Source organism: Martes martes (genome assembly GCF_963455335.1).
Source record: "Martes martes genome assembly, chromosome: 18".
In the NCBI taxonomy this organism is placed as follows: Eukaryota; Metazoa; Chordata; class Mammalia; order Carnivora; family Mustelidae; genus Martes; species Martes martes.
In genome coordinates, this window is record NC_137906.1 from 25432455 (window position 1) to 25456839 (window position 24385).

General features: G+C 43.0%; 1 protein-coding gene across 1 annotated transcript in view; it reads left to right on the top strand.

Annotated features, from left to right (window-relative positions):
* The window catches only part of DNAH3 (dynein axonemal heavy chain 3), a 116444-nt gene that overhangs the window by 1098 nt on the left and 90961 nt on the right, over positions 1-24385 (top strand). Inside the window, exons 2-11 of the mRNA XM_080830446.1 lie at positions 3308-3412; positions 3950-4172; positions 7345-7417; positions 7793-7967; positions 9824-10013; positions 11765-11960; positions 15535-15660; positions 16770-16965; positions 18934-19113; positions 23329-23465. Coding sequence (XP_080686572.1) covers positions 3308-3412; positions 3950-4172; positions 7345-7417; positions 7793-7967; positions 9824-10013; positions 11765-11960; positions 15535-15660; positions 16770-16965; positions 18934-19113; positions 23329-23465 — 1601 coding nt within the window. The remainder of the gene's footprint in view (positions 1-3307; positions 3413-3949; positions 4173-7344; positions 7418-7792; positions 7968-9823; positions 10014-11764; positions 11961-15534; positions 15661-16769; positions 16966-18933; positions 19114-23328; positions 23466-24385) is intronic.

A 24385-nucleotide genomic window follows, 5' to 3' on the forward strand; every position in this document is an offset into this window, starting at 1 on the left:
AAGTATCTTTGGGGTGCCTGGGTGGCTCAGTGGGTTAAAGCCTCTGCCTTCAGCTCAGGTCATGATCCCAGGGTCCTGGGATCAAGCCCCACTTGGGGCTCTCTGCTCAACGGGAAGCCTGCTTCCCCCTCTTCCCCCTCTCTCTCTGCCTGCCTCTCTGCCTACTTGTGATCTCTGTCTGTCAAATAAATAAATAAATAATCTTAAAGAAAAAAAAGAAAGAAAGAAAGAAAAGTATCTTTGTTCTGTTCCGGAATTGATTTCCAGATCTGCTGATGCTGTGTGTTTTCCTGTCCCATGCACTGAGATGTTTTCTGCTCTCAGAGTAGTTATGGCTCTGTGTGTATGAGTCTTAGCCTATGCTTATAAACTAGCTCAAATTTAATTTTTTCTTCAGTCAGAGGTTCTGCTTCCGAGGCTCTGCTCTATTAGGTTCTATAAAATTCTTAACGTTGGCTTTCTTGCAAAATGTTTTGCTTTCTTTCTTTTCCCAAGAATGGTTTATCTCTTTGTATGATGATTCAGCTGCTTCTGTGTCTGCCCCTTGGGTGACCATCTCTCAGTATGGAGGAGCACAAATATAATTCAATCTGGCTCAAACCCAAAAGGGAATCTCTGGGCTCAAGTAATTGAGAAGTCCAAATTGGATCCCGGAGTCAGCTGATGTCACTGGGAGTCCATCTTTCGCCTTCTGGTTGTTAATGCTTCCTTCTAGGTTGGCTTTATTTTAAGGAGACCTTTATTCCCACATCAGGCAAAGATGGGTGTTGAGAGTGCATCTTTCTCAGTAGGTCTGGTGAAAGTGTCAGGAAAGACTCTGATCAGCCCAGCTTAGGTCACATGCCTGTCCCTGGGCAATCACTGTGTCTAGGAGGACGGAGTGCCCTGATTGGCCAGACCTGTGTTACATGCCCTTCACTGTAGCCAGGGGCTGGGATCAGCCTATTGTGTAACATGGACTGAAATTGGAGAAGAGCCAGTTATGTCCACTTAGGGCTGTGTTCCACTTCTTGGTAGGAAGAGTAACTTCCCAACTGGTGTCAGGGCTGATGTCAGGTTTACTCCCACCACGAGCAGAAGCTTGAAGGCCAAGGCATCTCCTGAATAATATTAACATCGTCCTCGACTGCAAAAGGTCAGGGTTTGGGGGTTAGTTACTCATTACCACTGTTGCTGGTCACTTACTTAAGATGTCTGAGTAAACACTTAACTCAAGTGTTTGCTTGTTGCTCGTTTAATGAAGATTTCTTATTTGAAACAGATTTAAAAGCTAGGCTAAAGAAAAGATTTCCACGGACCACAAAACCTTGCTTGCAAAGACAAAAAACAGGCAGCTGTAATTTATCAATCAGGGTATGTTGAACATCTGGGGTCCTGAAGGAAATCATAAACAACTTCATGGTGCTAGAAGTGTGTTGTCAGAATCTGACCCAGATGGTGTGGTACCCACTTTGCATGACCAGGTTCCTTTCAGGCTGATGTCAGAGTTTTCTCATTTTGTTCAACTCATCGGTGCAGATCTGATATTCATTTTTTTAAGGTTCATTTTATTTGTGAGAGAGAACATGCACACACATGCATGCACATGAGTGGGGGGGAGTAGCAGAGGGAGAGACTCTTCAAGCCGGCTCCCCACTGAGCACGGAGCCCAACACAAGGTTCGATCTCACCACCCATGAAATCATGACCTGATCCCAAACCAAAAGTCCAATACTCAACACACCAAGCTACCAGGCACCCTCTGATACTGATTTCAGTAGAGAAAATCATCTTGGAGATAATCGATCCATTCTTAGGTCCTCGAAATTGAGGTCCAGAGCAGAGAGAGATATAGTTATTTAAATCAACAAAGTGAACTCTCTAAGCTACAAACAAGGTCTGTAGGTCTCAAACTCATCTTGTTTAAATTGAATCCCATGCAACCCGATTTTTAATGAAGCTCTGTTGGTGAGTCTGATGTGCCACCATTTTTGAGGATAACTGGATTAGGCCATCAGATCAGTGGGCCTGTTGTATGTTTTTAAAGATCTCAGGCTTGCTGCATATTTGTGTTTATGGGTTTGCCTGTTTTCGTTTCATTTTAACACCTTCCTAAAATAACTTGTCGTGTTACTGATACTTGCCCTTTCCAGTGTGTTGGGATGGAGTCATGTGTATTTAAAAGCACCTCTGTGTGGCTAGGATGTGTTACCTATATTCTCTGAGCTTTAGTTTTTTTCAGGTTGGACATGGGTATAAAAAAACTCATAGGGTTCTAGGTTGTCTAGAAGGAAATAATTCAGAATAATGATAGTGTTGTTATTATTGCTAATATTTTCTGAGGTTGAGTCATCAGTGAGCAGTTGGTTAGGGCATGAGGGTGGCTGACATCTGCTTCATATATCCCCTGTCTGCTACCCCCTGCCAGTTACCCTGCATGACATAATTTGCTGACTCAAGTAAATCAAATCAATCCAGTAATGTCTCATCTTACAGAGTTCAGTCCAAAGTCATTGCCTAAGGTGAAAAATCATGGAGAGTCAAAAGTGTCCTTGAAAATCCCTTAAACCATCTTTAAAGAGCCATGTAGAAACACCTCTAAATTAAGCCCAGCCCTGCAGTTTTCCTCTATGTTGGGACACATTGCACTTTCTCCATTGCAGCCCCACATAAGTAGTGGTCGTGCATGTAGGGTCTGGGTCCTAGGACAGAAACACACACAGAATCACTCAACACTGCATTCGCTTTCAGCTCTGCTCAGGAGAGGTGCTTGGGAACTGAAAGTGGCCATGGGAGCCACAAGTTTACCCCTACCTGAGGGTCACCCCTAAGTGCACATTCACTGAAGGGATTGGTGGACTCAGATACCCATACCCTTTAAGTGATATTTTTTTTCTTTTTACAGGAAGTGCAGAGAGTTGCTCATGTATATGTTACACTCACAGAAAGTACAATGCCCCTGCATAAGCATATTTCTATTTGGAATTGTGTATTTGTGAAATGTAAGAGTCCATTTTATAAAGTTAGCTCCTTGAATCACAACCCAAGATAGGGTAACTTGGGGTCTTCCTGGGGAAAAGTATATGTTAATTTGCTCATAGAGAGGTGCCCGAGGAAAAGACACTAGAGGAGAGACAGGTTGCTAATTTAAAAATGAAACCTACACCATGGATGGATGGATGATGGATGGATGGGAGTGAGAAGGGTGTTTAGTGGGCAAAACTCTCTCTAACCCCTTTCTTGGGGATCTCTTTACTCCATGCCCAACCTAGAGGTTTGGAAATCTTTCCTAATTCCTAAAGAGTGGCTTTGTTCCCATTTCCCACAGATCACCAAGAGTGACTCGATACATCATATGAGCCACTCCCAGATGCAGCCAGAGCTGCCTCCTCTGCCTGCTTCTGCTGGAGAGGAACCATCTGAACTCTATCAGGTATGTTCATCTGGCTACTGGTCTTCTGCAGTTACTGGGCGGGGCGGGGTGGGGGGTGGGGGAGTGAGGGATAAGCAGTCAGATTTGACAAGTGGGATCAATGGCTCTTTGGTCACCTCTGCTACCAGAAAAGACTCCAGCTGTGTGGGGGAAAAAAGCTATCCCGTAGCACAAAGGTGAGTTAAGATCCAGCCTTCTCCCTTCTCTGTGCTGTTGAACCTTTCTGAACTTCTGCATCTTCCATTATTTCTACCTTATAGCCATGTCTGTAAAGAATAAAGACAATAGAAGTAAATTACCTGACTCACAAATATACAGTTTATGGAAAGCCAGCTGTTGTCCTTGACATCAGAAATCATGCTCACAATGGAAAGAGAAGCGTGACTGGTGACCATCCAGGAAATATTTGCCTGAGTTTGTAGAAGGTAGAAACAGCATAAGGCATGAGGGTCTCCCTGAGTCTCCATGTGAGTGAAGCTTAAGCTTCTCCAAGAGGTGTCCTTCCCCACGTCATACTCTGCGTATCTTCCCTTGTAGACCGTCATGTCGCACAGCTTTTATCCCCCCTTGATGCAACGCACATCGTGGACCCTGGCTGCACCCTTCAAAGAGCAGCACCACTACCGCGGACCCAGCGACTCCATTGCCAACAACTATTCTTTGACGGCCCAGGACCTGAAGTTGAAGGACCTGCTGAAGGTTTACCAGCCGGTCACCATCAATGTCCCTAGGGAAAAGAATGTTCAGGGGCCGCCATTAGGTATTTGTAGCAATGTGCCATACCAGCTCAGAATGGGGTGTTGGGTGGGATTTTTAGTCCTGGGTTCTACTTCTGTCTCCTTTGCTTGCTGCGGCTAACCTTGGATAACCTCATAGACTCTCAGTTGGTGAAATGAGAATGACTGTAACAGCTAAGATTACATTTACCATATGCCATGTCCCTTATGTTTACCACACACCAAACACTTGTGTTATTGGTTGCTGCATAACAAATTACCCCGAAGACTTAACGGTTTAAAACAACCAGTATTTATTATCCCACAGTTTCTATGAGGCGAGAATCTGGGCATGGCTTAACTAAATGGTTCTGGCCCAGAGTCTCTCACAAGCGTGCAGTCAAGGTATCAGCCAGAACCACAGTCATCTAAAGGTACCCAGGGAAGGATCCTCTTCCATGCTCACACAGGTCCGCAGGTTCTTGTTGGCTGTTGGCCATGGACATCAGTTTCCTCCACATGAGCCTTTCCATGAGGGCCGCTCACAACATGGCTTCTAGCTTCCCTCAGAGGGAACAAGGGAGAGAACAAGAGAGAGAAGGGAGCCAAAAAGACAGAAACCACAGTCTTTTGGGAACTTATTAATTTTGGAAATGACATCCTATCGCTTTGGCTGTATTCTGTTTGTTAGAAGTGAGTCTGTAGGTCTAGCCCACATATGCAATGGCTTGATACCAGGAAGTGGGGAATCCTTGGGGGCCATTTTGGAAGCTGCTTACCATAGTACTTTTTTAATTTATTTAATACTACTAGGTACACTTCAATCTACTTATTCTTCAGTAATTCTTACTGCACATATGTTGGAGACTCTTCATCTGCCCTTAGTCTCGAACTTATTTTCATATTTTTCTTTTATCTCTCTTCTGTGTCTGGGTGAGTTCCTCAGATGTATCTTTTTTTTTTTAAGATTTTATTTATTTATTTAACAGAGAGAGACACAACGAGAAAGGGAACACAAGCAGGGGTAGTTAGAGAAGGAGAAGCAGGCTTCCCACGGAGCAAGGAGCCTGATGTGGGGCTTGATCCCAAGAGTCTGGGATCATGACCTGAGCCGAAGACAGATGCTTAAGGACTGAGCCACCCAGGCGCCCCCACATGTATCTTCTAATTCAGTAATTTGCTCTTCAACTCTGTTGTGATCATGTCTAATGAATGTCTTTTTTTTTTTAATTTTCATGACAATATCTTTACATTTTCAGATTTTCTAACTGGTTCTACTCAATGGGTGTCACCCCTGCCAGTTTCTCATTTTATTCTTATGGGCATAGCTCTTTCAATTCCTGGGAGGATCTTAAACATTTTTTTTGGAGCAATGTTTATAATGCTGTATTATTTTCACTTTGTGAATCTATCCCTTGATTTTTTAGTTTATTAGCTATCTTTTTTAGTATCAGGTTTTTTTCTGGGATTTTAGTTTGCTGGCTTGTGTTGAAAGGTTTTTTTTCCATTCTTGCTACATGATTCCCCCCCCATTGTTTTTATTGAGGTGTGATTCACATACAATAAGATGCATAGATCTTACATGTTCACTTCAGCGAGTATTGGCAATTGTTTATACCATATAGCCACCACCCAAACAGGATATGGAGCATTTCCTTCACTAGAGAAAGTTCTCTTGTGCTCACTGCCAATTAGTTCTCTCTCCTACCCAATACCATCCCCGTCCAACATAACCACTTTCTGGTTTTTGTCACCATAGATTAGTTTTGCTCATTTTCACTTATAATTGTAATCGATGTGTACCCTTTTGACACCTCCTTCTTAATCTGATTTTTTTTTTTATTCTTATGCCTTCATCTGTCCACTTAGGACCTCAAATTAGTATCAGACCTTTTATGGGTGGTTTAGGACTCCCATGCTAAGGTGATATTTGGATCATGTAGATGCGGTCCCTGAGCTGTGTGAAGCTCGGCCTAGTTATTATCGGGCTCTCTTGTTATCTCTGGCTCCATATGAATTGAGTATCTCTTGTGCTTTTTCTGTATGGCAGTGCCGCTGTGTCTTCGTGAGTAGGGCAGTCTTGCTTCAGTCCTGGCTTTATGCTGTGAGCCTAGCGCCAATCTCCTACATCATGGAGTATTTTTGGATTCTCTGACTCCCCCAAGTATCAAATACCTAAACTCCTCCCGGCTCTTAGACACAGAAGCCAAGTTTGTAACTTTTACTTCATCCTCTGTGCATTTCTGGTCCACATAGGAAGCATCTTGTTGAATATTGTAATTTTTTTTTAATTTTTAAAGAGTCTATTATTGTTGTATTTGGAGTCAGTTGAGGAGCTCAAAGTATGAACTCAGAATACATCTAGATTAGGGGTTTTCAGTTCTCTCTGATTCTGTCAAAATGTCAATTTGATACTGTCTTTAACATTTCTATGTTACTTGTTAATTTTTTTAGGCTAGAGACTTAAGCAAGTGACAGTATCTAGTTAAAGTTTACTAATATAGTTTTATATCATTTACCAAATTTGTTTGTAGTTACCTTATATTTATTGCAAATGATATTGGTTTTTTTGTTTGTAATAATCATATGGTATTTCCTTTAAAACAAATATACTAAGTTTGAAAGTCCGCACCTATTTGAAGAAAAACATTAAGGAGTAATTTCCAATGTTTAGGAAACAGGGCATACGGGATTAGTGAGTGAATCAAGTAGACAGTTCTCTCTCTTTTTTTTTTTTAAGATTTTTATTTGTTTATCTGACAGACAGAGATCACAAGTAGGCAGAGAGGCAGATGGAGACAGAAGAGGAAGCAGGCTCCCCACTGAGCAGAGAGCCCGATGCGGGGCTCGATCCCAGGACCCTGGGATCATGATCTGAGCCAAAGGCAGAGGCGTTAACCCATTGAGCCATCCAGGTGCCCCAAGTAGGCAGTTCTTAATACTTGTCAGTTGTATAAATGAATGGAAGTTATGTGTGTCCCCATTTCACACTGGGGGAAGCTGAGGCCTGGAATATTGAAATTACTTCTTCAGAGGCACATAGGTGTTTAGTGGTGCACGTGGGGGCTAGGTAGCCCATCTCTGGCCTCATCCCACTGCGCCAAGTCTACTCTCCTTAGTATGCTCTGGGACTGTCCTGAGAGTCCTGTCCTTATGAGCAAAGGTTGGCCCAAGGCTACTAGCCATCCCTGATGTGTTTCTTCTCCACTGTTCTAGCAGCTAACTACTCTTCAGAACCCAACAAGAAGAAAAGAAAGTTCTCCCCTAGAGGCAAAGAGGATTCCACCAGGTAAGTGTCCCTGTGGGTGTTGGGGTTTGCAGGACACCAAGCTGAACTACAGAAGCCTGTAGTCTCATTGAAACCCCGCTATGTATCTTGATTTCAAAGCATTCTCAGATTCCAGGTAACTCACTTTTTTTTTTTCTCATAGTCCTCTTAACCCAATTCTTTAAGGCTCTGAATAAAACTAAATTATCCAACGAGCAAAACCAATGCTAGCATCCCGATGGGTGTTCCGTGGTTAGAGGTTGTCATTGAAGGACCCATGCTAGTAGATGACACAGAGGAGAAGGGTTTCCACTGCAGAACAACTCTTAGCAGCTTGGAGACAGTAGACCCAACACAGAGCGGAGAAGCAAGGGCTGAGCTGTGTCTACTTTTCAGGACCAAGCTGGCCTTCAATATCTCAGACTCATCACCCACAAAGAAGGAGGTGGTGACACCTTCGACCCTTCCAGGAAGCGGGCCAATGAGCCCAGAAGAACAGATTAGTGTGATGTTACAGCGGGAAATGGAAATAGAAAGTAAAGAAACCCAGCCATCTGAATCAGACTTAGAGGTACGTTCTTGTTGCTTCCTTTCTCTCAGTTTGCTGAGTATGATTCTTGGCATCTCAGTGATTCTAAACTTGGGGAGAACAGCAGAATCACCCAGGGACTGTTTTAAAAATACCAAAGTCCAGACCCCATAACAGACTACTGAATAACAGGGGTGTGTGTGTGTGTGTATGTGTGTGTGCGTGCGCGTGCGTGTGCGTTATTTTAGTAAGTCTTAGACATCTTTGGGTCTCTTAGAACTTAAGTTGCAAAATGCTGGCCCATAAGCTAGGGTTGCCAGATTTTGAAAAACAAAACAAAAAATAGGGTACCTAGTTAAATTGGAATTTTACATACACAATGAATAATTTTTAAAATTATACCAAAGTACTAAATGTGTAAGTATAGCTCACTTCATCCTATATTTTATATGGCAATTCTACCATAGGCTGAATTTGGCCTATAGATGTGTTTTGAAAATGAGGGAAATCTCTCATAAGCTGGATTTCTAACCTCTTTGGAAAAAATTAAGATATTTGAAGCTGAGAAGTAGCTACTTCCTTTAGATGAAAAGTACATTTTCCAGTTTATGCGCATCTCTAGTATTCTGTATTATTTTCTTATGTCCAGCCGACTTTCAACAATTAACTACCTGCTTGGTTCTAGATAAACTTTTGAGTTCCTAACCTATTTTAAAAGAAGAGGAACAAAACTTTAGAGTCAATACCTTATGAGTTTATAGTATGTATAATAAACCAATTTATAATAAAAATCATAGAGACTGAGTATGTGCTACTGGTAAGATTCCACACTAAACCCTCTAGATGCTTGACCCCATTTGAGACCTGGGTACTATGACGATTCCTGTTGTCCAGGTGTGGAAATTGGGGTGAGGTCTAATTAAGCAACTTGACCGAGGTTACACAGTCGATGAGAGGCATAACTAGAACTTAGATCAGCTCTAACTGACAGTAAAGTCTCTGTGACAGCATTTCTCGCACTTGTCTGAAGATAAGAATCACCTGGGGTGCTTGCTGAAAAATCCCGAACTGATTAAGGGGGTCCCATGGATCTGCATTTTAATAAGAGCCTCTCTCCCCACCCCACATGGTTCTTACAATGAGGGAAGTTTGGAAGTTTCTTCTCTCTAAGGAGCTTCCATTTAAGATTGGAGCAAGGTGAGCTCAGCCTTCTCTGACCACAGACAGTAGTCACTAAAGGTCAGACCTGATTTCCCACAATTTGTGCTTCTCATCCATCTTAAAGTGTTGGTTTCTAGAGCTCATCAGCCATCCGGCAGCATAGTACCCTAAACAAACAAAACTTCCTGAAGTCAGCAGGTCACACTGGCCGTTTCTCTTCAGTTTGTGCATTTGTGTTGCTTTTCTAAACTCAGAAGCCCACAGTCAGATTAGAAGTACCATAAGTCTCACTTGGACTTTGGGGAATTTTCCCTCACTGGCAGCTTCAAGCCACAGGTTCAAAGTGGTTTGTAGGGCACTATTGTTGTTGAAGAGGGTCAATCACTGGGTCCATTTGAGAGCTTGTTAATCATCATCTTAAAGTTCTCCAGATAGGTTCCCTCAGCCCTGGCCTAGTACTCATTCACTGTTCCTACCTGCATAGCATTTGGCAAGTCCATCCTTATACCCCACCGAAATCTCTGGCTCTGGTTGAATCCTCCAGAGTCAAGGAGAAACTTGCCCGCACATCACTGCAGTGAGTGTGCGGCAATGGGCCCAGAAAGTCCAACTGCAGCGAGTGAAGGGTGGGGATGGGTGCTGTGTGAACAGGGCCCCTTGGAGGCTGACAGGTGTGGGCAGGTGGGCACTGTTAACCAATCACAGTCATTGTCTTGCCGGTGGTTTGTTTATGGAAGAGGTACTATTACTATGTGACCAATGGCATCCGAAAAGACATGATTGCCCCCGAGGAGGATGAAGTGATGCATCAGATTTCAAAGCTGATTCCTAACACACTGCTGACAAGTCCCTCGCTGGAACCCCTGATGATCAGCCTAGTGAAGGAGAAGGAAAATGACTACTACAGTAGCCTCATGAAAAGCATTGGTAAGGCCGGGGGTAAATGGGGCAAGGGGCTCCTTTGCGGAGGCCCCCGTCTTTCTCTCACCATCAGTCCACCCTGGTTCCTCTGAAAATGCCAGAAACATCCTTTTCCTTCAGATGCTTTCCCCCACATCATTCAGGTCAACACCAGCACTTCCTGCCCTTTGATGTGCATCCTCATAACTTGGGGATCTTGGGATTCTGATGAGACAGATCTGGGGTAGGGCCTGAGAGCCTGCATTTCTAACAAGCTCCCAGGAGCTGTGGACACTGCTTACCCTGGGGCAGCACTAGGAATAACAAGGAGCTACTCAAGTTTTAAAATCTAGCCCAAGACCTGCCTCTTAAGTACTTTTCTCTCTCTGCAGCCCTCAGGGGTCCCCCCATCCTCTGCACGCGCAGGACGTCCTGTCTCTGCTTTCAACTCACCCTGCTTTGGAATCTCTCCTGGGCCATTGTTTCTCTTCTATTATGTAACACTGGCATTGTCTTTTCATTTCTTGCGGGTCTTGGCTCCCTTATTAGACTGTCAGTTCTCTGATGGTGAAGGACCTGTTACTGATCCTAGCTCCCCTTCATCCTTCGGGCCGCGTCTTGTACACGCAGGAGGTCACTGGGAAATATTTAATGATGGTGAGGAATGTGAGGAACATATTAAAGGTGAGTGGTGATCATATGAGTTCCTCACCTCCCTATTTTATCTGGACAGAAGCTGTCTATACCAGGCAGCCTAGTTATTTTAAATTTCCTAATTAACTTCCTAATGCTGTCAGTGCAATGGCCTCTTGTCTACACTAGGATAGAACCAAACTCTCAAGGATAAACATGGATAGTCCTTCAAATTCCAGCTTCAACCTACTTCTGCAATCTTATCACCTTGACCTCTACCACTTTCGTCTGATATTTCTGTCCCCAAGTAACTCCCAGCACCTTGAGCATGTTTTACGGAAGTCCTAGAAATGCACGTCATTACATACTGTTTCTTCTGCCCCCTGTGCTCTTCCCTTCTTATCCTATCTCCAAATTCCTACTCATTCTTCCCAGTCCAGCTCAAATGTCACTCCCTCTGTGAAGCTTTTCCCATCTTTCTTTCCTTAGTGTGTGAAGTAGTTGGCCTCTAAATTTCCTTTTTTTTTTTTTTTTAAGGTTATTCATTTTAGAGAGGGAGGGAGAGAGAGAGTGATCGTGAATGCGGGAGGGAGGGGTAGAGGAAGAAGGAGAGAGAAACCCCCTGAGCAGACTTCCTGCTGAGCACAGAGCCCAACACAGGGCTTGATCCCACCACCACCCCGGAGTCACACCTGAGCTGAAACCAAGAGTCAGATGTTTAACTGGACTGTGCCACCCAGGTACCCCTAAACTTCCATCTCTAAGTATCTGGTGTCATCTGTTGCGTTGAATTTTTTGTGTGACTGCTTAGGTGTGAGAAGTCAATTAATGATTAATGAGGCATCAGCAAATACTAGTTCATTGTCATACATGTTGCTAGATATCCAAATAGAGCTCGACCCCCGGTTTCTAAGCCTCGGACTGTGAAGTTACACTCCTCCTTCGCACTGAAACATCTTCAGAAAGAAAACAAACCAACAGAGTGGCGCTTCCCCAATTTGGTTATGCCCAAGGGATTATCAACATAATGGATATTATCAGTGTAAATGGTCAGAGGCTCATTTACATTCCAAGCTGCAGCTTAGAGCATGGGGTGTTCAAGGTCCCTCCTTACTAACAAAGTGTTTGCTCTGTTGGTTCTATAGTTGATTACATCCTCATGGACCCAACAGAGAGAAAAAGACTCTTCATCGAGAACATTCCCCGCATGTTTCCTCAAAGAGTGATCCGGGCCCCTGTGCCCTGGCACCACGTCTACAGGAATGCCAAGAAGTGGAATGAGGAGCATCTGCACACAGTGAACCCCATGATGCTCAGCCTGAAAGAACTGTGGTTTAAAGAGTAAGACATTCCTCCCCTCCCTTTTCTTTCTCTTCTTGATTGTTTGCCCACAAAAGACAGCATCTTATGCTGGGCACAGTGAGGGTAACCTTCCCCTTGAAGGAAAATGACGAAAATCCTAGACCCAAAGTGCGTGGAGACTCTAAGTGACAGCTCTCCATGCAGTGAAGTGACCCTGCTTTGTGCTCCCGTGACACCCCGACCCTGTCGCTAAGCCCTGGCATGTACTGGTGAAGATCTCAGTCTTGGAGCCAGCCCGCTTGAGCCCAGATCTTAGCCCGGCTGCTTCCTAGGTAACGTTGGGGTGTTACATCATCTGTCTGTGTCTTGCTTTCCTTACCCCTAAATTTGGGATAATAAGAGATCCTGCTTCATAGGCTTGGTAGGAGGAATAAAAAACTTAATACATTCAAAGTACTTAGAACAGTGCCCAGCAAACTGTAAGTACCCATTAAGTGTGAATGAGCCATTACCTCCATGAGGACATGTATCGCACTGAATTACAATTGTGTGTGTGCTAGTTTGACTCCCTCTAGCCTCCAAGACATATGGAGGATTGGGTCTTATTCCTTAGATAACTCAGTGCCAGCCCAGGGATGGCAAGCAGGGGTCTTGGTTATGTTCATCAGTGACTAAATGGGCCACAGCAAGTGAAGGAGTTCAGAGAATATAGGAGCTGCTTTTTTCCCTCCTTCACTTTTTTCTAAATTGAGATATAATCCACACACCATAAAATTTGCCCTTCTGAAGTGCACAGCACCATTGTTTTTAGTGCACTCCCATATTTGTCCAACTCTGACCACTCTGTCCTTCAAAAATATTTTCATCATCCCAAAAAGAAATGCAGGATCCATTAGCAGTCCCCCATTCCCACCCCTTCTTCCTTCCACTCAGCCCCTGGCAAACATTAATCTGTTTTCTGTCTCTACAGATTTAACCTATTCCAGACACTTCATATAAATGGAATCACACAATATGTGACCTTTCGTGTCTGGCTGCTTTTTACTTAGCACATGTTTTCAAGGTTCATCTGACATTGAACGATGTATCAGTATTTCGTTCCATTCTACAGCCGAATATTACCCCACTGCATGGCTGCCCCATGTTTAGTTTACCCATTCATCAGCTGCAGAGAAAGACTGTCGTTGGTGGGGAGGGTGTCCGTTAAGGGAGGTGTAAATCCTGGTGGGAGAATGAGGCCACCAGAGTTCACTGAAAGGTCGGGCTGATGACATGATGAGTTGCCACCATCTGAGTTTTTATTAGAAAAACTGGAGGCAAATATGCTTGTTTAATTATGTTTGGTTGACCTTACCAGTAACTCGGATAGTTTATTTTGGGGAGTCTCTGTAGCTTCGAATGTGTTTAGTCTTAAGGGAGACCTGTTACTTGGAGAACTCACTTGTTTATCACATTCTTAATTGTACCTATATTTCCAAAGACAATTGAGGGGGTGGTCAAGCTGGCATGGAGCCCACCAATGGTAAGAAATAAGCACATTCCCTTCTTTGGACTGAATTCAGTTTTCTGTCATTGGAGGTGCCAGTCAGGACACTGAAAAAAAAAAATTCACTTTCTAATGAGGCAGAAGTATATAAGCTAATAATTTATAGAATGGGCTCCCAAACTACACCACATAGGTTCTGGTTCTTGCTTTGTCAATAACAGATGGTGTGATTTTGGGGGAAACTAATCTCTCTAAGCCACCGTTTATTTATATGTAAAATGGGAATAATAATAATACACACCTCATGGGTTTTGTTTGATGCGTTGCTTAGAACAGTTTTGGCATATAGTAGTTGTTCAATAAATGGAGGTACTGCTTTAACTATAAGCATGTTTATGACCTCAAAAAATAACCTGGAAATTAACAAAAAAATATGAGTCTCAGGGTGGTAAAATTTGCCAGATGCTTACTGCCAAGGAGATGTACAGATGCATTTAATTTGATCATGTAGTAAAGATGGCAAATTATTGGATCTATAGCTTCTAAGAAGAAAGGATCCTTATCACTTGCTTTTAGGGGTTCCCTAAAGATTATATAGGCAACAAAAGCGAAAGTGAACCAAAACCATTTAGAAGATTTTTGTCAGTTCAACAAAAACAACAACAACAAAAAAAGAGAGAGAGAGAAAGAGAGAGAAAGATTTATTAGGGAAATGATACAGACAGCTTTTCTCTGTGACTTGCATGATTTAATTTAAAAAATTCTAAGAAGTCAACTAGTGACCAGTGAAAGGTAAGGAGCTTAGGGGCCAGAATGAGAGTTGTGGTCTGAAGGGCCACTGCAGGACGTTTGTTAAGGATTGAATTCAAGGGGCACCTGGGTGGATCAGTGGGTTAAGCCTCTGCCTTCGACTCAGGCCATGATCCCAGGGTCCTGGGATCGAGCCCCACATCGGGCTCCCTGCTCAATGGGGAGCCTGCTTCCCCTTCTCTCCCTGCCTGCCTCTCTGCCTACCTGTGATCTCTCTCTGTCAAATAAATAAAATCTTTAAAAAAAATAAAAAATAATAATTAAAAAAAAGGGTTGAATTCAAGATGAATAACATAATTACCACATGGTAACAACGGCCATATTGGTTTGGATATCAAATGTGTGGTGAGGGAGGTCTCAGGTTCTCTCCTTCCTTCCCTAACAATGCTTTGTGGCTGGCCAGACAAGATGGGGACCAAGTTCACCACCTCCACCAAGAAGGAATAGAAATATAGGCTGTGGGATTTAGGAAGGATGTGAAAAGTGCCCAAGAGGTCATTCCAGTGGATGATGAAAATGAGAAGCAAGAAATGAGAAGAGCTGAGGAAGTGAACAAAGATCTAACTGGGGAAGTGAAAGACAGTGATGATTTAAAAGAGTGATTTATATGGGTGGAATAGACATCAGGAAGAGGTATGTGGCCCTCTGAACTGAAAGACACCTTTGGGAATATGGTAAAGGACAACACATCCATTGATCTGAAAGAAATAGGAGAAGAGCCTCATAAGAGAAGGTGCAGGGAGTTTCATGTGTACATTCCGCGGATACCTATTGTGTGCCTGCATTGTGTAAGGCACTGTGCCAAGGGATAATGTGTGTGTCTTGGTGAGCCTGCCAATCAAGGGTAGGTCTATAGGGGGTTTTGTGTTTGTTTAGACCAAAGCAGTCCTCCAAGTTGCTTGAGTAGCTCACCTGGGACCACACGGAGGATTAGAGGAACCCCCTTGATCATGAAGGTGTTGCTTCTCTTGACTTATCTTCTCTGTCCTCGCTGTTAAAGTTGATTAGTCCATTTGATATTCCAGTTCCCAGCCAGGCAGATTCCAGGTTGGTTCCAAAACCCCACTCCCCAGATGGGCTACCCAGAGCAGAACACGCAGGAAGGCTCAGCAAACACCAGCTGAGTTGGCTCATCTATCTACCCTTTGCAAGGTTCCTCTGGACTTTCTCCTCCCTCCTCAGACTCTCAGATTTCTCGGTTATAATTAGTTTTACTTTCCTTGAAAAAAATAAAGATTATGCCCTTTGAACTTAACCTACGGAATTCATTTTTAAGTGTCTTCTCAGCCCAGGACGTTTCTCCCTCTCTTTTGGCAGATTTAGAGACCTCAGGTTTGTTCGAACAGCAGAATTACTGGCAGGAAAACTGCCTCTGCAGCCTCATGAATATCAGGATGTGATCCAGAAACACTGCATGGAAGCGCGCCAAATTCTTCTCAACAAGTCAGTATCTGGCCCCAGAATGGGACTGCATCACAGTATCATAAACTCTGTGGAGAGAAAAGTAGTTCCCTGCCGGTCTTTGTGACTCCCCTGTCCACTCTTCTTCAACCCTCACTTCTGGTCTCCCTCTGCCTTTCTGAAATTCTCATTACTCTTCTTTGTTGGGGGTACCACTTCTCTTCCCTTCCTCTGAAGTCCATTAGGACTTGCTAGGTTACACAACAATGCATTTGAATGACATGTGTTCAGGTGGCCCAGATAAACAACTGCAAAGTTTGGGGGTTAGGGAGGTGACAATTCCTTTTTCTTTTGCAAATGCATGAAAGACTGTGTCCAGAGCCAGAGAAATCACCTTACGCAAAATGATGGCGGCAATACCTACGGCAGGGTTTTTATTATCAGAGACAACGTATATGCAACCGTTGGCACATAGTAGTTGCTCGATAAATATCCTAGTTACTGTCTTTACAGCTATGGCTGTTCCCAGTACTTTTCTGGTTATTAGAGGAGTACTTTCCAGCAATCAGAGAGAAGATGGGATAGGATGAAAGGCCAGTGGTTCCCACTGGGAATTAGAAACTGGGGGAGGTAGGAAGAAAGAACAAGGAGGTGTCCATTTTTTCTTTTGCTTTTCTTATTTCTAGTCCCAGCTTCTGAGCAGCAGCTGCTGTCATACTGGAGTTTCTCTTCTTGGGTTTTCTTCCTTTTCTCTTCTTTCTCTCTTTCCCCCTATAAAATCTGAACAGAGGCCAGGCATTTGCTGGAGAGAGAAGTTGGATGGAACATTTCAGTTCCTTATGCCCCTTCACCACAATCTCTGATTATAGTGAAGAAATTAGAGACTCTTAGAGCAGGACACACCACCAGCATCGCTTGTATATTTGGGTATTACCACTGGAAGAGTAGTCTCTCAATTCAGATCTTACTACTTTCTTCTCTGGAAAGGGATGTTGTCAGGTTAGGTGGCCAGGGATATGAAAATACCAATTTGGAAAGGTGCTTAGTTGGGAAATGAGCCATCTGCCCGGTCACAGAGAGTGGGGACTGTCTGATCAGACTTCTCCGAGCTCAGAAGGGCTTGTAACTTGGGTACCCTCCTGTCTTTACAGGTGGATCCCAACCTGTGCCCAGCTTTTCATCTCACAGAAGGAGCAGTGGGTCCATTTTGCTCCCAAAAGTGACTATGACTCCTCTCATAACATTGAGGAATATTTTGCTTCTGTTGCTTCCTTCATGTCACTCCAGCTGAGGGACTTGGTCATTAAGTCTCTCGAGGACCTGGTCTCCTTTTTCATGATACACAAGGTATGTAGGGGATCAGCAGTAGGCCCTTTTGCGGGAAAACAACTGAGACAATCAGAATTCCATCACGTAGGGTTCTCAGCTGTGAGGCAAGGACGAAAAGTAAAAAATTTCTTGATTGCCACACACATCGGGTCATTATCAGCTCATGAAAATGATTTCTGCGAATCACAGAAATCTTTTCCTGAGATAATTACTACTAAATTGGCCAAGTTCTCTGGAAGTGGAGAAATTGTTAAAATTATTTAAGGAAAGATTGAGTACAATGGAATTCATACCCCTGATAGGAGGGAAACAGGTCACTTTTTGATCCTCTCTGTTAAGGGAAGGAGTTGAAAAAGTTTTATTATAAATCTTTGGCTTGATATTTAGGGAGTGTTATGTGTATCATTGCAGATGTTGACTTTTTGTTCTTTGATCTTTGAAAGGGGCATCTCTGGTAACAAAAGGCTTTGTTGACCTAATTAGTAACTTTCTTCCTGAAACTCCTTCAGTGAAGTCAAAATAAAAGCTAAAAGCACCGTGTCCTGGTTTTCAAAACATCATAGCATCCCCTGAACTTAGATAGCCTGAGGATTAAGGAAGATTCATTCAGATTTCATACCACATGCACATTTTACCTTAAAAAAAGAGTAATAAAAATATAAAATTGCCTGGTTACAAAAGGTTAAATTCTAAGTATTTTTCCAAATGAAGTCAAGATGAACAACTGACCTTTTGCTCAAAAAAAATGTAGACACCAATGCTGCTGAATTTAGACTGTGATGTTAGCTCTCTGACAAGAACCCATCTATAGATGTCACTGTAATCATCTACTTTGCTAAGCAGAAGAGAGTCAGATGTGGGAACAAATCCCACTCTAAAATTCCACACAAAGGGAAAAGTAAAATCTTTGTATGTCTGAAAGAAGGGGAGATTTGTGGGTATTTGATGCATGATAGCTATTCAACAAATGTTTATCAGTCATCCTTAAACAGATCTGGAAATGTCTAACATCATTGGCTTAGACAAGTACTTTGCAAGCTGCACTATGAACAATTTCTTTAGGCAGCGTAGTTTATGAGAGGTAACTTATATTCATAGCCTGATAGGGAATTCTAGATATCTCCCTGCCAATATTTCTGTTGTAGGAAGGCAGACATTTTGAGTATGTAAAATAGACTATTCACTCATTAGCAAGCTCCATTTGAGGCATTCAGATAACTATTTATACTTTCGGATTCTGTCAACAAATTTTTTTTTAAAGATTTTATTTATTAATTTGACAGGCAGAGATGACAAGTAGGCCGAGAGGCAGGCAGAGAGAGAGGAAGGGAAGCAGGCCTCCCGCTGAGCAGAGAGCCCGATGCGGGGGCTCGACCCCAGGACCCTGGGATCATGACCTGAGCTGAAGGCAGAGGCTTTAACCCACTGAGCCACCCAGGCGCCCCAACAAATTTTTATTGAGCACCAACTATGGGCTAAATGCTGCCTCAGATATTTTGGAGGAAGTACAGGGTTCAGACACAGATCCTGCCCTCAAGGTTAGAGTAGAGAAGATAAGATGTGTGTGTGTGTATATATATATATATATATATATATATCTGCAAGAGAGAAAGAGAAAGTCCCATGAAGGAAGTGGAAATTTAGAAGTTAAGAAGTGGAAGAGATTGTATTTTGCTGAAGAACAGGGAGGCTTCCCCAAGGAGGGGATTTTGAGCTGAATTTTGAAGGATAGGAAGAATTTGGAAATACTAATGCAGGAATTTCTAAGCAAAGTAAGCATTCCAAATAAAAGCTTTGGGAAAGGGTGAGTAGGTGAGCTCAAGGTGGGCTATGCCATACTTAGCCCTTATTTGAACATGAATAGTGTGTGAGACTCTGCATTTCCTTTTCTGGTGTTTGTTTTGTACTGTGAATGGGTAAAATTCTCTCCTTTGATTCTGGAAGGCCTTACCTTGTGACAGCCGCCATATCTTATGTCTCCTAAAGGCTGGAAATGATTTTGAGGAGCCCTACCAAGAGATGGAGTTCTTCATGCCTCAGCTAATCATGATCAAACTTGAAGTCAGTGATCCCATTATCGTCTTTAATCTGTCTTTCGATGACTGCTGGGAATTAATACACAACTCTTTCTTGGAAATTATTAAGAACTCTAGGGAGATCCCCAAGGTATAGTATCAACTTAATCATTTGTTTTGCTTTTATTTACTTATTGAATAAAATAAAATTTAAGTGGCTGTTTGTACAAGGTATTCAGTTAGGGGAGTTTTACTTTGGGAGATAAATACCAAAGTAAAAGCGAGTATGCCCCCCTTTGGTTTCTAGAGATTCTAAGAGCTCAAACCCCATAAAGATTTGGGACATAAAGAAATGTCCACATATTTGAGAATTGTGCTTTTATATTTTTATTTTATTTTTTTAAAGATTTTATTTATTTGAGAGAGAGAGTACATGACTCCTTGCTAAGCAGGGAGCCCAACATGGAGTTCGATCTCAGGACCCTGAGATCATGACCTGAGCTAAAGGCAGATGTTTAAACAACTGAGCCACCCAGGCGCTCCTACTTTTATTTTTTATTTTTTTTTTTGAAGATTTATTTGTTTATTTGAGAGAGAGAACACTTGTGCACACAAGCAGGAGAAGGGCAGAGGGAGAGGGAGAAAAACTCAAATTGACTCACCACTGGCTTGGAGCCTGACATGGGCCTTGATCCCAGGACCCTGAGATCGTGACCTTAGCCAAAATCAAGAGTCAGACGCTTAACCAACTGAGTCACCCAGGTGCCCCAAGAATTGTACTTTTAATAAGAGCATGAAGAGTTACTTTGTGAGCAAGTAGAGTCCCCCCCCCCGTCCAGCTCACCATGATCCAGAGTCGAAGGAGCAGATATGTCCCAGGTCATATCCAACTTGGGTTGATTCACGATGGAACAATGCCATGAACCCACCAAGAACCTTCATAAAACGATATCTAATTTAGTTCTTGATGTTCCGTGTGTGTGTGTGTGTTTCTTTGTTTGTTTAACCACTAAAGGCATCAAAGGGAAAGATTGACGCTTCCCTTCCTGGTTCAAACCCCTTCCAGTTTCCTTCCCAGGATGGCATTGCTAATCATGTTCCAGACACTTAGCAGACGTTTAGAGCTGGGCAGGATCACCCACATGAGTGCGACTCTTTTGTGATCTGTCTTCTGTTTCCCTCTGGGTGGTTGATGTGGCAAGACCAGTGTCTAGCCCCACGGGGAAGGAAACTGGGGAGTGTTTTTCTCTCTCTCTCCTCTCCTACCCTCCCTCCCCAGGAATTATGTGTGATGCTCAGATGCTCTTAAGTACTCTTGTCTTTGCAGTCATGTACTTAGAGGATTCTAAGAGCTCCAGATTAGAGTTGGGGGCTATAGGGTAACACATAAGGCCAAATGCTCCGGTTGATTTCACCAGATAACTCTAAATTTGGGGTCTCAAGCCCAACCAAGCCTGGTTAACAAGAAAACTGGGTGTGTAGAGGGGGAAGAAACAGTGGGCTACTCTCCTACCCATCCATATTCCTAGGAAGGAAATGAAAGAGAGGACCATGTAATTTGGAAGGATAAGTGTGGGGCTTGGGGACAGATTAAGTACATACCACTCAAGTTCTCTTTCACTGCTGTTGATTAGCAGTGCTTGCGAGCAGCTGGGCTAGGAGAGCCCAGGGCTCATGTGGCTGCTTCAGCAAACACCCAGCAAGGATGGTAGTAGATTTAGTGGATTGTCATGGCAAGAAGATACAGTCACAGGTCAAATTGTGTACCGGGGTTGAAAACTAGACCCAGGTGAATGCCAATGGGACTTTATCAGGGTGTGAGGAAAAGCAACCCAGACTCAGCATTCTCCATCTAGAATGCCTACAGCACTGCCTCCTGCCTCAAACCCCTCATACTGTTTTATCTCTGAACTGGGTATTATAACTTTAAAATAATAGCCCCTCAGGTTGAATATCTAATAAGATCTAAGAGCAACAACTGGTGGACAGTATCCCCAACCCTTGCCAGACTTGCCTTTTTTATGGTTAAATATAAATTTTGTTTTATTTAATTATTTTTTTAAGATTTTACTTACTTATTTGAGAGAGAGTGAGGGAGAGAGCACAAGTGGGAGTAAGGGCAGAGGGAGAGGGAAAGGGAGAAGCAGACGTCATGCTGAGCAGGGAGCCTGATGCAGGCCTCGACACAGGACCCTGAGATCATGACCAGAGCTGAAGTCAGATGCTTAACCAACTGAGCCACCCCTTTCTTTATTTTATTTTCTTAAGATTTTATTTTTAAGTAATCTCGATGCCCAATGTGGTGCTTTAACTCCATCCCGAGATCAGGAGTCCCATGCTCTACTAACTGTGGAGCCACTAACTGTGGCAGGCAGGTGCCCCCTAAACATAAATTTTGAAAGTTGGAAAAAATGTTAACATGAGGCTTTGAAAATAACTGTTTCAAAGTACAGAAGAGAAGCCTATTTATGAGAAGGTTACTAAAGGAAACCAAAGTAAATATTAGAAAATAGTTGTCTTAGCAAAAAAAAAAAAAAAGAGAGAGACATAAATGCTATAATACTGATTGAAATGAAGAGGGGTGAAATAAGGAAGGGTTTTCTAAAACTAAAAATGCAATAAGGAAAATTTAAATCAGGGGCGCCTGGGTGGCTCAGTGGGTTAAACATCTGTCTTCAGCTCAGCTCATATTACCAGGGTCCAGGGATTGAATCCTTCATGGGGCTCCCTGCTCAGTACAAAGCCTGCTTTTCCCTCTCGATTTGCTGCTCCCCCGGCTTGTGCCCTTTTCTGCTCTCTCTGTCCAATAAATAAATAAAATCTTTAAAAAAAATTTTTAAATCCGCATTAGCAACCATGTTAACGTATTACTTGCATAATCAGAAATACACACTCACACACACACACACACACACACATTACTGTGGAAAGGGTCTACTTGGGCCAGTGTCTCTCTTGATGGGAGAATTTTGTCACTCCAAGTGCCAGGGAAATCCCAAACTTGGACAAGGGTGTAGACGTTAGCTCTGAGGGTGACCACAAGACCAGGAAGTCAGGGACCGGAGAATCAGGGAGATCCGCAGATCATAACCATGATTATCTGGAAAAGACACCACTGATCTCAGCTTAGTTTTACAGACTGCCCAATTTAAAGGGCAATAAAAGGTGTTACTTCCTCTTTCAACTGAAGACTTCTTCCGAAGAAACAATCCCTTATGCTGCCCACATGTAATCTCTTACATGGCCTGGATGTGCCAGTTGTGTGTCTCTAAACCATTTCATCTGCATGCTTGACCGATGCCAGATCCTTCATCCCTTTGCTTTCAGCTGCTGTCTTCAGTATGGCCACAGCCAGGAAGTTATTCCTCCACTGGCTTGAAAACCTTTGGATTGTCCAAAGAGGGAACACAGACTATTTGCACTAGCCTTTCCCCCTTTCTAAATCAGTGCATTCCTATCTGTTGTATATAATGGCTGTCACCAAGTAGAGCTCTCTGACAGTCTTTTCTGGGACCAATCACTGTTAGCTTTCTTAGCGGGGAGGGCACTGGATCCCCAGCAGGGACTTGGCCATCTTCATGAATCATGCAAGTGAGAACATTTCTCAGGGACACACACATGCTATGAAGAAGTTAGAGAACTTGAATTATCAGAAAAGATACTGTTCTAGCTTCAAGACCATAAAGCCGTGCATTCCCCCCCCCCCGCCTCCCTAGCTGAGAGAAACATCTAGTATCTCTCCTTTTCCTCAGATGAGAAAATGGGATTTCAGAGAGGAGAAGTAGCTTAACTACGGTCGCATGGTCAGTTAGTGGCAGAATCAGAATTAGAACTCATGTCTCTAGTAGTTTTTCATTAGGAAAAGCTGATGTGGGCAGGTGACAGGGAGCATCGCTATAATATTCATTCAGTCACACAGTGTTTATTGAGCACTTACTATGTGCCAAGCACTTGTTGAACCCTTCACAATACTGACAAAGTCAGATAGGATCCAGGCCTTCATGGTATTTAATCCCATGACAAACCCAGAGTAGCTCATTACACATTATTTAATTATGATTGTGCTGAGTGGAAAAAGTTCAGAATGTGAACCTTAAACAGGGAAACCTAACATCCTAACTGGAGGCCAGGGTGATTCCCCATGGACCGGAGACTTGAAAGGATGAGGAAAAGATAAGTAACCCAAAACCAGGGAGAAGAAAGTAGGTAGGGGATGGTTCTGGCATTATCCAAGAGGAAAAAGAGTGAAAATGTATCTGGTGTCCCTGAAAATGTGTCTGCTGCAAAAGGTTTTACATTTTGGTGCCATTCCCTTCTTGTGTCTCGTGGATGTCCTGTGACATCAGAGGTGGTTTCTGTTCTTTAGGTGGAATCTATCCTGTTCCCGGAGCTGAAAGGCTATAACTTGATTCTTGGAACTGTGAACGCTGAAGAAAAACTAGTTTCTGATTTTGTGGATCAAACCTTCGAGGTATATCAGAAAAATCAAGTTGGCCCCCGCAAGTAAGTTGGTTTACTTGTAACTTAGCCATTTTCATATTGGTTTGCTTGTCATCAAATACATGGTCACTATTCCCACACATCAGAAACACATTCATAGTAATAATAGCCAGTGCTTACAACGGTATTACTGCTTATCCCCATTTTACAGATGAGGAAGCTTTTCCAATATTACACTGCAAATAAATAGGAGAGCCAGAATTCAAATTCAATTTACAGGTCCACCTCCATTATCTGAAAGCTGTGAGTCCAGACAGGTTTTGGCCTTTAGAAATTTCTGGATTTTAGAAAAGTAACATAATGATTATATCATACACAATGAGGCAGCTTCAGCAGGATCTCAGGAAGCATCCCTTAATGAAACATGTTGATATTTCTATAGTGAAAAATATGAATATTCCCCCAAGTAGCCTCACATTGGTTTAGGCCAGCTTTTGCCATCCAATAACATTTTGAAGCAGCTTTCTGTTTTCAGAGCTTTTTGGATTTAGGAATTAAAGGAAGGGGATTGAGGACAAGTTATCTGAATGCTCTTTAATCATAGTACTGTAGAATGTCTCACAGTTGCTCATATGAGCAGTCCCTAGTTTAGGGGCTTGTATAATACAGCTTCCAAAAGGAGACACTTTGATAGTGAAGAGGGCTTTATTAACAATTGCTGTGGGACAACAAGTGTAAATCTGGGCTCTCCCAGGCAAACCAGGACACATGGCTCTTGACTGAGGCTCTGTTAACATTTTAGACCAGAAAACTCTGAGCTGTGAGGAGCTGTTGTGCCATGGTAGGATGTTTAGCAGAATCCCTGACCTATACCTATTAGATGCCAGCAGGATCCTCCTGTGGTCATTACAACCAAAATCATCCCCAGACATGGCCAAATGTCCCAGATCAGATCTGGGGGTCAGATCACCCCCAGTAAAGAA